The sequence below is a fragment of the Macaca mulatta genome, chromosome 20, assembly GCF_049350105.2.
Source record: "Macaca mulatta isolate MMU2019108-1 chromosome 20, T2T-MMU8v2.0, whole genome shotgun sequence".
In the NCBI taxonomy this organism is placed as follows: domain Eukaryota; kingdom Metazoa; phylum Chordata; class Mammalia; order Primates; family Cercopithecidae; genus Macaca; species Macaca mulatta.
The window spans coordinates 23,654,021-23,669,177 of NC_133425.1; the positions used below are offsets into that span (position 1 = coordinate 23,654,021).

Below are 15,157 nucleotides of genomic sequence, written 5' to 3' on the forward strand. Positions count from 1 at the left end.
TTTGGTCAGTGTTCTTTCAATTCTTCAAATTATGGCAAAGAGAAAATCTCAGAGGGCTCTGGTATATCCTTAACACTCTAACACTTGCTCTTTGCTGATCTCGCATTAAAAAGGGGGCGGGGCAGTCTTTAGATTGAGAGCCTTTGGTAAGCAACACCATCTGCTTGCACATGCATAACCTTGATTTCCATTTGTTTATCTTTTTTTTTTGAAACGGAGTCTCGCTCTGTTGCCAGGCTGCAGTGCAGTGGCTCAGTCTCGGCTCACTGCAACCTCCGCCTCCCGGGTTCAAGCGATTCTCCTGCCTCAGCCTCCCGAGTAGCTGGGACTACAGGCATGAGCCACCATGTCCACCCAATTTTTTTGTAGTTTTAGTAGAGACGGGGTTTCACCATGTTGGCCAGGATTGTCTTGATCTCCTGACCTGGTAATCTGCCTGCCTTGGCCCCAAAGTACTGGGATTACAGGCATAAGCCACCATGCCCGGCTTTTTTTTTTTTTTTTTTTTTTGAGAGAGAGGCAGGGTGTTGCTTTGTCACCCAGGCTGGAGTACAGTGGTGCAATAAAAGCTCACTGCAGCCTTGACCTTCTGGACGCAAGCGATTCTTCTACCTCAGCCTCTCAAGTAGCTGGGACTACTGGCGTGCGCCACTATACCCAGCTAAATTTTTTTATTTTTTGTGGAGACAGGGTCTTGCTCTGTTGCCCAGGCTGATCTTGGACTCCTGGCCTCAGGTGATCCTCCTGCCTGAGCCTCTCTAAGTGCTAGGGTGACAGACATGAGCCACGACGATGACCTGTGTATCTTTCTGTTTTGTTTTGTTTGTTTTTAACAATTATTTTCTATTTGTAACAAGTGATTTTGGATTTCCTTCTAAGGAAGAAATAAAAAGTGTCCTTTAAAATTAAATTTATTATTAAAAAAGCAAAACAGATATTTCAACACTGATACACAAGTCTAGCAAAATCCGCAAAGGTAGCATCTGAATGGATAAAGTTAAAATTTACCCAACATAGCTCTGTTTTCTGTCTATTACTTTAATTTGTAGGAATCCCTGGAAGTCCCTGCTGTGTGGATAGCACCCTTCTCGATTTCCAGCAAAGATACAGATGCTCTCTTGTGTTTGTATTTCTTTTGGTAATTTCCGTGGAAATTTGGAAGAAAATTTGGAATATTAAATGTGGAGGCGTAGAGGCTCAAATTGTCTTGTCTGCTTTGAATCACCTAGCCCATTTTTGGAAGCTGCCTAAGAAGATTCGTGAATGGAGAGAAAACATTGTGATGAAAATTTGAAACTTTGGTTAGGAATGATCTTTGAGAGCGAGCAGTTCTGGGTTCTTTTTTCTTTCCCACTGATTCAAATGCTTTTAGAATGTCCCTTTTCGTTCCTCACACTCATCTCATCCTCTTACTGGCTGGAAAAATCTTTGTGGCCAAGAAACAAACTGAAGCCCCCATGTTTATTATTATAATATTAGTAGTAGCTGGGCATGGTGGCGTGTGCCTATAATCTCAGCTTCTTGGGATGCTGAGGCAGGAGGATTGCTTGAGCCCAGGAGTTCAAGACTGGCCTGAGCAACATAGCAAGACCCTATCTCTGCCAAAAAAGAAAAAAAAAAAGAAAAAAACAAAAACAAAAACAGCCAGGTGTGGTGGCATGTGCCTTTAGTCTCAGCTGGTTGAAAGCTGAGGCAGGAGGACTGTTTGAGCCCAGAAGGTCAAGGCTGCAGTGAGCTGTGATTGTGCCGCTGCACTCCAGCCTTGGTGACAGAACAAGACCCTGTCTCTAAAATAATAATAATGACATTAGTCACAGTAATAATAATCATGATGATGCCACTCATTGAACACTTGCTGAATGCCAAATGCTGCTGTGCTTATCATCTTACATGCGTCATTATCTTTCAATTTCACAAGAATTCTATGAAGAAGGAATTTGTATTCCAGTTTATAGATGAGAAACACAGAGGCCCAGAGAGGCTAACCAGCCTGTCTAAGGTTATGAGATGAGATTTGCATCCAGACATGGTTTGACTCCAGGGCTCGTGCACTTAACCACTAAGGGATGCCGTTTCTCAAGAGACTGACTACAGCACACTCTGGGCAAACTTCTGCAGAGAAAATAGCACCATGAAGTTAAGTCCATGGTCACCTAAATGCAGTTGAGTGCCAGGATGGCAAGGTGGCAGCCTATGTAGGGTGAAAGGTAGAAATGCTGGAAGAGCATGACAAGAATATATTTAAAGCCAGGCAGTGGGGTTTGCAGCTGGGATTACAGACAGCCCATATCTGTAATCCCTGCAATTTCGGAGGATAGGATGAGAAGATCACTTGAGGTCAGGAGTTCAAGACTAGCCTGGGAAACATAGCCAGCTCCCATCTCTACCAAAAAAAAAAAATTTTTTTTTTAAAATTAGCTGGGCATAGTGGCCCAAGCCTATAGTCCCCAGCTACTCAGGAAGCTGAGGCAGGAGGATCGCTTGAACCCAGGAGCTTGAGGCTTCAGTGAGCTATGATTGCACTATTGCACTCCAGTCTGGGTGACAGAGTGAGACCCTATCTCTAAAAGCAACGACAACAATATCAACAAGAAATTTACAATGAGGGGTCTTCATAGCATTCTTTCAAACTAAGAAACTACTTAATGGACAAAAAGTAGGTAAAAATATACAGTGATTTAACGATATAACTAAGAAAACTGTATAAGTGTGTGTAGAGAGTGAGAACTTTCCCTCCTGTGCACATATGATATACATTGTTTTTCTGCTGTTCATGGAAGAGTTACAAAAATGTATAGTGTACCTGGTAGTGTACCACACACACTGCCCCCATCCAACATACCAAAAAACAAACCAAAACAAGCCAAAAAACCCTCAACATGTATTTTTTGAAGTAGAGTTTTATATAGGCCTCCTTTTCATATCCTGATCAATAAAATAATATCAAATAGAGTCATGAAATTTGTCCTGCCCCCTTGTCTCCCTTCAGGTTTAAGTTACTGAGCCAGGAGGAAGGCGAGTACTTCAATGTGCCTGTGCCACCAGAAGGAAGTGAGGGCAACGAAGAACTGCGGCAGAAATTTGAGGTGAGGTTTCTTTTCTTTCTCTCTTCTTTCTTTTTTCTCTTTATTTTTTCCTTCCTTCCTTCTTCTCTCTCCTCTCTCTTTCTTTCTTTATTATTTTTCCCTCCCGTCCTTCCTTCCTTCCCTCCTTCCTTCCTTCCCTCCTTCCTTCCCTTCTTCCTTCCTTCCTTCTTCCTCCCTCTCTCTTTTCTTTCTTTCTAATTTTCTCCCTTTCTCCCTTTCTTTCTCTTTCTTGCTTTCTTTCTCTTGCTTTCTTTCTCTTGCTCTTTCTTGCTTTCTTGCTTGCTTTCTTGATTGCTTGCTTTCTCTCTCTCTTTTCTTACTTTTTTCCTTCCTTCCTTCCTGCCTTACTGCCTTCCTTCCTCTCTCTTTCTGTTTCCCTCTCATTCTTTATTTTCTTTCTCTCTCTCTCCTTCCTTTCTTTGTTTCTTTCTCTCTCTTTCCTTCTTCCTTTCCTCTTTCCTTCCTTTCCTCCCTTCCTTCTTTCCTTCATCCTTTCCTCCCTCCCTCCCTTCCTCTCTCCCTCTCTTCTTTACTTTTCCTTCCTTCCTCCCTCCCTCCCTCTTTCTTTCTCTTTCTTTCTTTTCTCTTTCTTTCTTTCTTTCTTTCTTTCTTTCTTTCTTTCTTTCTTTCTTTCTTTCTTTCTTTCTTTCTCTCTCTCTCTCTTTCTTTCTCTCTCTCTCTCTTTCTTTCTTTCTTTCTTTCTTTCTTTCTTTCTTTCTTTCTTTCTTTCTTTCTCCCCTTTCTTTCTCTCTCTCTTCCTCTATCTTCTCTCTGTCTCTCTTCTTTCTTCATCTCCTTTCTTTTGTCAATGGAAACCAGTTAGGTTTGCTGCTGTGCTGATTTTCTTGTTTATGGCATGGTTCCTACCAAAACTTTTCACGACTCTGAGTCTTTGCAAGGTTGTTTCATCTCCTAGAAAACTCTGATTAATCCTTCAAGACCCCAATTAAATGCCTTTGCCTTATGAAGTTATTCCTGCTTCCCTGTCTGCATTCAGACTTAGACATTTCTTCAAAAGTGCTTATTCACTGCCTACCATTTTGATGGTGACTTGGACTGGAATGGTAGTCACAGTGAATGAAATAAGTAGACAGAGGGCCGGGCACGGTGGCTCATGCCTGTAATCCCAGCACTTTGGGAAGCCAAGGCAAGCAGATCATTTGAGGTCAGGAATTCGAGACCAGCCTGGCCAATATGGTTAAACCCCATCTCTACTAAAAACACAAAAAAATTAGCCAGGCGTGGTGGTGCATGCCTTTAATACCAGCTACTTGGGAGGCTGAGGCACAAGAATTGCTCTGGGTGGCAGAGGCGGCAGTGAGCCAAGATCGCGTCACTGCACGATCAGTAATGCTCTGTTGCCCAGGCTGCAGTGCAGTGGCACGATCTTGGCTCACTGCAGCCTGGGCAACGGAGCGAGACTTGGTCTCAAAAAAAAAAAAAAAAAAAAAAAAAGAGTAGACAGAGAAGTGATATATTTTGGAGGCTGAGTCAACTAGGCTTGCTGATGGATGGAATCCGGATTGGCTCTATTGGCAGAATGGTGCTATATAGTTAACGAATGGAATTGATTGTGCTAATGACTTCATGAAATACCCTGGGGGTAGATCTTCCCAGAGAATAGTTTTATCAAATGGAAAGCCCTTGGCTGTGACCTTGAGTTACATTGCTGGCTCTACTTCTACCTGAGATAAACCCCTTTCCTTCTATGAGGACAAATAAACACTATTTTCAGCTACGTAAGAGGTGCATAGGTGTGTAGGACACATCCCTGCTTTACAAATAAAATGTTTGGGGGAAGATAGGTTTGAATGCTTACATTATATGTGCATTGAGTGATTTTAGTGGTTTCCTGAGGGAAAACACATTATTTTGTTCCCACAAACTCAATACACTGAGTCTGGTGGGAGATGATCAATTCTAGATAAGCCATGATGGCCTACTAACTCCCCAAAAATGTGTATAATAGCATAGCTAAAATGAAATGGATTTTTATTATTGTTATTTGTCAAATAATGACACAAGCAAATAAAAAAATGTGTAAAGACCATGTAAAGTCCTGTGAAAGAGAGATCAGGTACCTTGAGAACATCTACAAAAGAAATGTCACGTAGTTTGAGAGGATAAGGAGGTGTCAGGGAGGAAACAGCAATGGAAGTTTACCATGTAAAAAGAGGGGAAAATGTATTCCATTCTGCAAACAGCATGTGCAGAGGCCCTGTGGTTGGGGGTTATATAGCAACCATGTGAGACTGAAAGAAGACCAGCCTGGGTAGAGCAGAGAAAGCCAAAGAGAGTCCAAGGCTGGGGAAGTAGGTGTGGGTCAGAGTATGCAGGGCTGTGCTGGCCTTGACAAGGATTTTAGCATTTATCCCAAGAGCATTTATCCCAAGAGTATTTATCCAAAGGATTTTAGCATTTATCCCAAGAGCATTTATCCCAAGGATTTTTCTTTTTTTTGGAGATGGAGTCTTGCTCTGTCAGCCAGGCTGGAGTGCAGTGGCCCGATCTCGGCTCACTGCAAGCTCCGCTTCCTGGGTTCATGCCATTCTCCTGCCTCAGCCTCCTGAGTAGCTGCGACTACAGGCGCCCGCTGCCACGCCTGGCTAATTTTTTGTATTTTTAGTAGCGATGGGGTTTCACCGTGTTAGCCAGGATGGTCTCAATCTCCTGACCTTGTGATCCGCCCGCCTCAGCCTCCCAAAGTGCTGGGATTACAGGCGTGATATCCCAAGGATTTTAGCATTTATCCTGAGAGCCCAGTTACCACACGTGGTGTATTTCAGTACGTCAGGGTTGGTTGCCTCTGTTTGGTTAGGCGGCTTTGAATTCTAGGGCTCTATATTGCAGACATGAAAAGGCAACCATTAGTGAGTGTATTCTTGTTTCTGAAGGCACATCGAACACAGCAAGATAAAGGACAAGTTTGTTGAAAGAAACAAACTTTCTACCAAGTTTGTTTTTCCCTCAACTTGATAGAAATAGTGCTTAGGGGCCAGGCATGGTGGCTCACTCCTGTAATCCCAGCACTTTGGGAGGCCGAGGCAGGAGGGTTGCTTGAGCCCAGGAGTTCGAGACCAGCCTGGGCAACATAGTGACTCTGCCTCAGTATTTAAAAAATATATATTTTTAAAAAATAAAAATAAGAAAAAGAAATAACTTGTATTCCCAAATTCCTTGTCTTGAACCTGTGCCTTCCCTACATGCTGGAAGATAGTGATAGTTCTGACCCAGTGGGGTCCTCCCTTCCTGGAAACAAGTGGAACGGACACATTGGCCTTGAGCTTGTCAGTCATTCTCCAGTGACCTTGATAACAGAGACTTGTTCCCAAAGTCTTGGACTCAAGCCCAAGTGAACTGATAAAAGCATCTTCCCTCCAAGCAGAACTAAAAACTGGATGCTGTTTGATAAAAATTAAGACAGGAAGGCCGTCCTTCCAGAGAACACTTTCCATCGCTTTCCCCCAACTTGCTGGTGAAGTATCCATTTGCTGCCGTTATAGAAATGTACTATTAAGGGTGAAAAACACAAGGCCAGTATTTTTTTGTATACAGTGAAGTCTCAGTTTTACAAAATGATTTATTCTGTCCTGGGGCAGCCAGGGTGACATTTCAGAACACCAAGGAAAAGATTTTCTACGCAAACAGTGCATTTGTCTGGGCCGGTAATTGGCTTGGAATAGGGGACTGTTTTGTCCGCATGCAACAAATTATGTCCCTTTATTTCTAGCAAGAGCCTGCAAAAGCTTGTTTATGCCTGAATTATAATCGCTCCATACTGTAGTTGTTGATTAAAAAAAATGTTTCCAACAGACCGAAAATTATTCTCAGGCTTACAGAGGAATTTCAGTTGACCTTGAACGTGAGAAATGTAATCCTTGGGCGATAACCAATTAGCACCCGGAATGACTCAGAAATTACTTTCAAGCCTCTTATCTGGAGGAATTCTGAGTGATAGTAAAATCGAGCTGCTAGAATTGGGGTAATAGAATTTCATGGTAGTGTGAGCTTGGTGCAGTTGCCACACGTGGTATACTTCAGAACGTCAGAGCTGGCTCTGTTTGGTTAGGGGGCTTTCAGTCGACCGTGGGCTTGGGAAGAGAAGACTCCGTTTTGGATGGCTCACAGTAGGATTTCTCAGAGTCTTAAAATGTTTTTATTTAACAAAGTGCTTACTGTGTGCCATTTAGGATTCTAAGTGCTTTGCAAATATTAACTCCAGTAATTTAATCCTTACAACAACCTAGAATGGTAGGTACTGTTATCACGCCATTTTACTTTTACAAATGAAGAAACTGAGGCCCACAGAGGTTTAAGTAACTTTTCAAGGTCCCAGAGCCGCTGGTTGTCCCGGGTTTGAGTTTTCCCCAGAAACAGACTATAAGGATTCAAGTGCAAGTACTTTATTTGGGAGGTGATCCTGGAAGCACCATAAGTTAATAAAGCAGCATTGCCAGAAAAGGTGGGAAGCCAGGAACGTATTATCAAGCAGGCTACTGCTGTGGGCAGCTAGGGTTTAAACCCTGCTGGAGAACTCTCTAGTCAGTGCAGAATGCATGCCTCAGAATTTCCCAATCAAGGGACAGGAAGCTGAGGGGTTATCCATTGGCTCTCCTTCCATTGCAGGCTAAGGGCTGCTCCCAGGGAAATCCACCCACCAGCACTTTCAATGTGCCCTGTGCGCCGTGCCTGCTCCTACAACCAGAAAATAAGCTGCAGGCAAAGAATCGCAGGTGTTTGCTGTTAGCAGCCCCAGGTGTAGAGAGTAGCATGCTGGTAGTGTCTTAGAAGAACACAAGTGATCGTATCTGTGCAATGTAGCCTAACAGTTGAGTGTGATGGCATGACTGCCTAGAATTGAATCCCAATTCTGCCACCTCCTTGCTGAGTGGCTATAAGCAAGTTGCTTTGTCTCTCTGAGCTTCTGATTCCCTACCTGTAAAATGGGGAATTATAGCACTTCTTACTTCATGAGGTTATGTGAGGATTGAGTGAGGTAATGCATTTAGCAGAGTGTCTCACACGTCACACACATCCAGATGTTAGATGCTAGCATCATGGTGGTTGTTATAATTATCGGCTCCCCCTTTGGGATAAATAAAGCTCCGAACATCCTCTTTCTGGGCTTTGGAAGGGCTGCTTGGAGGTTAGGGAGAATCTACAGGGACTCCTAGCCTACAGAGGTCCTTGCCCCACTGCTGGGTAGCTGGCAGTGCCTGTAGTAGTTCCTTGTAGGGGTGGAGTGGCAGAGGAATCTGCAGTTTTAGCCAGGACAGACATTCATCATCGGGAGTGGAGCCCAGAGCCTGGCTGCTGGGGTTTCTCCACTGTCCCCTCTTGCTGTCTGGAAGGTGACTTGGCTCTTTGCTCAGAAATGCTATTTGCTTTCTCTCTTAGCGTTGAGTTCTAGGGCTCTAAATTGCAGACATGAAAAGGCAACCATTAGCGTATTCCTGTTTCTTCAAGCACATCCTACCCAGCAAGAAAAAGGATGAGTTTAATTTGTGCCTCAATTTTAAAATGTTCGCTCTTTGATGCAGTGTGTCCTGGGCATTGTCGCCTTGGAACAACGGGATATTTCGAAGTAAAAAGGACAGGGCTCCTGTCCTCTGAAGGCTCACTGTGTAGGGGCCACAAACCCAGGTGTTTTCAGGAGCCAGGCAAACAACAAGAAGGCGAAAGAGCTTGGCATCACCCAGTGTTAGCAGATCCCCTTCTTCAAAAGAAGCTGGGGATCTGGGTTTTCATATCTCCAAATTTTCAACAGCAACTAATTAAATATTAAAATGACAACAAACGCTGTGCAGACCAGATCAACAGGGTTATTAGACTTCTTTTTTTTTCCAGGGTTATTAGTCTTCTGATCTAGATTCTAGAAGTTAAATTAACATGCCCATGGGAACCGTTATAAAAGCAAGCTGGGAGGGAGGGAGGAAAGAAGTCTGCCAGCCCCCGATTCAGAGGAGAGAAGGGAGCTTCTAGCACTGAAGGATGAGGCTGTTAGCTGCTCCTTGAAGGACAAGGAAAAAATCAACCCCACCCCACCCCCGCCCCCCACCAAAAAAAGTCCTTATCTGTTTTGCTAATCAAAGTCAAATGAAGAAATCGGGAAGTTTGAGGTCTGTGCTCACACTTCATGGGGAGTGTGTGCTGGGACCCGCAGGTGGATGGGAAAGTTCCCAGGATGGGTTCTGAGGACTGGAACAGGCAGGACTTGGATCTTCACAGTCTGGAGAATGGAGTGTGTGAATCCGATGGGTCCTGAGCCAGGATTCAAAGAAGGTGGGACACACGGTGATAAGGTGATGGGGGGGGGGTGGAGCGGGGAGGGGAGGAGGGAATGTGTTTGGGTCAGGCCAGCTTGGGGGTGATGATTTAGGAGGGTGTGAGGACATAGCCCAAGAAAGGTGAGACAGCTTCTGTCCTACGCTGGTTCTTTAGTTTGCAGTCTCCATTGCAAATAAGGTAACCTTGTAGTTTTAACTACCCCCTCACTGCCTCTGCACCCCAAATCTGTCTCCAGTTCAGATATCTTTGCTCAAGCCCCAAACCCACGTATACAACCGCTTACTGGGTATTTACACGTGGGTTAAACTTCAACATATCTTACTGCAAAGTAAACTGACCAAGTATGTTCACAGCAGCGTTGTTAGTAGGCCGAAAGGGGAAACAACTCAAATGCCCTTACACGGGAGACGGGATAAACATCAACAATGAGTGCCGTTCAGCAATACAAAGAGACAAATTACCGATTTATGCAAAAACATGGACGCATTTCAAGAACATTTTGATGAGCGAAAGAAGCCAGGCACAAGAGTACACACTCTACGATGCCATTCAGCTGAATAAAGAACAGACAGAACTGACCTATGGGATAGAAACCGGAACAGAGATCGCCTTAGTGGGAGGGGCGGGTCGACTGGGAACTTTTGGAGGGTGATGGAAATGTTCCGTGTCTTGTTTGGGGTTTGGGTTACATGGGTGTGTGCGTTTATCAAAATCCGCAGAGCCGTGCACGTGAGACTGGTGCACTACGTGGTACCCAGCTCGATTTTCAAAACATGAGTAAAGAGAAAAATGGTGGATGCTTTGTTAGCCATGGTTCCTAAGTGGTAACAGTGCAATATGCATCCCATGAGGGGGAAATAAACCTTGCAGTTTTAAGCTGCTGTGGGGAAGAGGGGATCTCAACATGTCTGAAATGACACCGGTCATCTCTGCCCACCCTCTTCCCCACACTTCCAAACTTGCTCCTCTTCCGCTTCTTCTCATCTCAGTGGAAAGAACCAGCATCCTGCCAGTTGGCCAGAACAGAAGCTGGAGCTGTCCTTTATCTCCGATCTCCCTTCTCCCTTGCCCAATGTGCTACCCAGCCGGGGTCAGTCTGTCTCCCAAACAGGTCCACTTTGTTCCATCTACACGGCAGACAAATGAGTCCATCATTCTTTTTTTTTTTTTTTTAAGACAGGGTCTCCCTTTATCACTAAGGCTGGAGTGCAGTGGTGCGATCATGGGTCACTGCAACCTCCAACTCCTGGGTTCCAACTCCTGGGCTGATCCTCCCACCTCAGCCTCCTGAGTAGCTGGGACTACAGGCACACACCACCATGTTTGGCTCATCATTTCTCTCCTTAATAATGCAGTAACTTCCTAGTGATCCCCTAGCCCACATGCTGGGGGTCTCCTCTCTCCACTCAGAGTGACCTTTTAAATTTTTTAAGGTCATACCATAGCCCTGCTTCAAACCTTTCAAAGGCTGCCTGTCATGCTTACAGTCAGCCTGAATTTCTTAAGGTCCTTTCAACCCTTTGTCTGCCTCTTGTGTCATATCTGCCTTGCACTTCATGCTCCAGCCAGATGATGTTTCATTCTTTGAATGTGTCTTCCCCTCTGCTCCATAAATGCCGTTCCTGCTGCCAATACCAGTTTATCTGCCTCAGCAACCCCAACATACCTTTTGGACACAGTATGGAGGACCCAATCCCAGCTAGAATGCACTTTTTTTGAGAGTATCTGCATCCTTTTTGCCCTCTGATGTATCCTCAGCACCTAGAGCAGCACCTATCATGTAGCAGGTACTCAATAAGAATTTTTGGTTTGTTTGTTGGTTTGTTGGTGACAGGGTCTTGCTCTGTTGCCCAGGCTGGAGTGCAATATAGTGATCATAGCTTACTGCAGCTTCCAACTCCTGGGATTAAGGGATTCTCCTGCCTTAAACTTCCCAAGTAGCTGGCACTACAGGCCCACTGTGACCATGCCCAGCTAATTAAACTTTTTTTTTGAGATGGGGTCTGGCTGTGTTGCCCAGGCTGGTCTTGAACTCCCGGTTTCAAGCAGTCCTGCCTCAGCCTTCCAAAGCTTTGGGATTACAGGCATCAGCCACCACATCCAGCCTTAATAAATGTTTTTTGAATGAATGAATGAATCTTTCCTGATATTCAAAACTTTGGAAAGATTTATGTTGCCTCTTCATCTTCAAAACAACCAAATAATGCAACAATAATAATAGATACCATTCACTGAGCATCTATTGTGTGCCAGGAATGATACTAAGAACTCTGTGATACATCATTTCATGTCATTATCTCCATTGTCTTGAAAAGGTGATGAATGTTTAGGAAGCTTCAATCACCAAATGCAATTAAGTGCCTTCTCTGTGCCACACTCCTCTAGGTACCAGGGAAACAGTGGAAAGCAGAACAGACAAAATCCTTGCTCTCGGGGAGCTTACATTCTGGTATAAGGAGAAAGACGATAAATTGGGAAACAAGTAAATATATGGTTTGTAAGATGGTGACAAGTGTTTTAGAGAAAAGCAAGTAAGTGAGGCAGATGGAGATTGCTGAGAGTAATTTTATGTAGGGTGTTCAGGGAAGAGCCCTCTTATCAGAGGTGAGAGAGTTCCGGGGAAAGAGTGCTCTGAGCAGAGGGAACAGCAGGTGTAAAGGCCTTGGGCTAAGAGCGTGTTTGGTGCATTCAGAGAGCAGCCAGGAGGCCAGTGTGGAAGTAGAAAGGAGACTGAAATCAGAGGGAGTCCAGAGGGACTCAGTCATCTGTGGTCTTTGGTTTTTACTTTGAGAATAGTGGGAAGGTATATATATTGGGCAGAGGAGTGTTATGACTTAACTGATGTGTTCTGGACCACACAGCTGATTCATGTCAGAGAATTCTACCATGAGACTTTTTTTTTTTTTGAGTGAGAGAGAGATGGGATCTTACTCCCTCACCCAGGCTGGAGGGCAGTGGTGTGATTACAGCTCACTGCAGCCTCTAACTCCTGGGCTAAAGCTATCCTCCCACCTTGGCCTCCCAGGTAGCTGGGATGACAGGTGCACACCACCATGCATGGCTAACTTTATTTTTGTAGAGACAGGGTCTTGCTATGTTGTCCAGGCTGTTCTCAAACCTCTATCCTCAATTGAATCTCCTGTCTCAGCCTCAAAAATTGTTGGAATTACAGGTGTGAACCACTGTGCCCAGCCACACATGAGCTTTTAACTCCACAGTTTTCTCTCTGCTAGAAGTGAATCCAGTAACGAAGTCCTGGCAGCTTCAGGTCTCCTGCTCATGGCTTCCGGTTCTTGTCTCATTCCAAAGCACCTGCTGCCACTCTGAGCCCCATTCCTCCGCTCATGGTGAGGAGTCCCTCTCCCATTACACTGAGGACACACATGAATGAGGACACCTCATTCATCTATATATGCAACAAATATTTAGCTGGGAACTATACTAGTTGTCAGGAAAACCACAGAGAATGAGAAATATTCCGTGTCCGCAAGACAGTCTCCAGTTTATTGGAAGGAAACAAGTGGACAGGCAGTTATCCTCCAGTATTAATGGAAAGAGAAGTGGATGAAGAAAATCAGAGGAGAAGCTAGTGCAGACAGAGAGAATCGATGAGGGCTTCCCTGAGGACATGAAGATGTGAACCCCTAGCTGGGTTGTTGAAGGGGAGAGAATAGCCATTTGTACCACAGTAGCAGCAGCAGATGCAAAGGCCCTGTGGTTGGAGGGGCCTGGGACATCCAGGGGAGTGAAAGGAGAGTGAAGCTACGTTGTAGGGAAGAAGCACCCTAGCAATGATGGAGTTGGAAAGCCAGGTAGGGCCTGAACATATAAGTCCATGAAAGCACCTCAATCTTTATCGTGAAAATAATGGGATGCCACTGCGGCATTTTAAGCAAGAGGGGACTTGGTTGGGTGAGAGACTCACTGTGGTCGTGTGTGAAGCCCAGTGTAAAGGAAAGCAATGTGCCTTGTGCAGGTGAGAGATGATGGCAGGTAGTGGTGGTTGAGATGGAAAGAAGTAGATGAATTCTAGAGACAGCTGGGAGGGAAGAAATGACAGTTCCTGGTTACGGTTGAGACATGAGGGATCAAAGAAAGATGGAAGTGCAAAGGATGTCCGACAGGTTTCAGGCTTGTGGAGTGATGCACGGCCATGCTTTCCACGGGGACAGGGTGCGGGAGCTGCAGGAACCACAGCTTCCCACTGTGTGCCTGTGTCTTCCTACAAGATCATCCTTAAACCCTGAGCATGTTTTCCGTGTGCTTCCTTTTTGCAGAGGGCCAAGATCAGTCAGGGAACCAAAGTCCCGGAAGAAAAGACGACCAATACTGTCTCCAAATTTGACAACAATGGCAACAGAGACCGGATGAAACTGACTGATTTTAACTTCCTAATGGTGCTGGGGAAAGGCAGCTTTGGCAAGGTATGGTATGATTTGGTGACTCCACCTGCTCTAGAAGGAACATCTAACAAGGCAGGCACATTTGCTGTTCCTATGGGACGGACGTCCTAGTGGGAGAGAGAGTAAGAAGTAAATAGACCCACACTACACTTTGTAATGAATACCATGAAGGAAATGAATGGAGTGCTCTCTCACAAACAAAAAAGGGACCTGTTCAGACAGTCTGAGGAGGTGACACATACGCTGAGACCTGGAGGATAAGAAAGAACTAGCTATACTTTCAAAGAGCTAGGAAAAAATGTTCTCAGAAGAGAGCAAGTGCAAAAGTTCCAAGGTGGGGACAGGCTGGGTGCATCCTAGGAACCATTAGAAGGTGTTGGGGCAAAATGTCGCTAGTAGAAGGAGGTATAGGATTTGATGTTGCAGAGGTAAGCAGGACCCAAGGATACAAATCTTATAAGCTACGGTGAGGAGTTTGGGTTTCATTCACATTGCAGCGGGGAGCCACTGAACGTTTTTAAGCAGAGCAGCGATATGATCGGATTTGCCTTTTGGAAAAGATCGCTCTGACAGCTGAGAACGGAAATGGTTCCTTTCAAACAGTAGCACAGTGGAAGGGTGACCCTGGGACTCGTAGAGTGGTTCTGGATGCTTTTATAGATACTGCGAGATGCTGTTTTACTGAAGTTGAGATTGTGTTATAAGTATTTCTGACTCGTTTAATGTTGTTTTGGGGTTTTTAGTCCCTTTGCGTGCCATGAAGATGTCTAGCATAAATCTCATACCATGAACTCAGGTGTGCAAAAAATATAAATTTATTTTCCATCTATGTAGCATAAGCCAAAAACCTGGGAGTTATCCCTGAGTTTCCCCCTTTGCTGTATTTCCACCATCCCTACCCACTGCCCCCCACAACCATGTACAATGCACTTGCGAACGCTGACAGTTCCTTCAAAGTATATCATGTATTCACTAACTTCTCTTCATCTCTCTAATACCACCCTAGTCCAAACCATTAATATCACCTGGATAAGTGCAGAAACTCCTCAGTGGCTTCTCAATCCCAATCTTGTTACCTGTCATTAATCTCAATCCCAATCTTGTTGCCTATAATTAATCCCAATCCCAATCTTCCTTGCCTATAATTAATCCCAATCCCAATCTTCTTACCTATAATTAATCCCAATCCCAATCTTGTTGCCTATGATTAATCCCAGTCCCAATCTTGTTGCCTATAATTAATCCCAATCCCAATCTTCTTGCCCATGATTAATCCCAATCCCAATCTTCTTGCCTATAATTGATCCCAATCCCAATCTTCTTACCTGTAATTAATCCCAATCCCAGTCTTGTTACCTATGATTAATCCCAGTCCCAATC

General features: G+C 44.6%; 1 protein-coding gene across 19 annotated transcripts in view; it reads left to right on the forward strand.

Moving 5' to 3' along the window:
- PRKCB (protein kinase C beta) overlaps positions 1-15,157 on the forward strand; it is a 382,335-nt gene that overhangs the window by 271,741 nt on the left and 95,437 nt on the right. For 17 of the 19 annotated variants that reach the window (XR_013410845.1, XR_013410839.1, XR_013410842.1 and 14 more), the window contains 2 exon segments: positions 2,990-3,086; positions 13,652-13,798. Coding sequence is in view for 10 of the 19 variants with exons in the window: in XM_077983617.1 (XP_077839743.1) it covers positions 2,990-3,086; positions 13,652-13,798 (244 nt within the window). In the remaining 9 variants the exon portion in view is untranslated. 19 annotated transcript variants of the gene reach the window in all.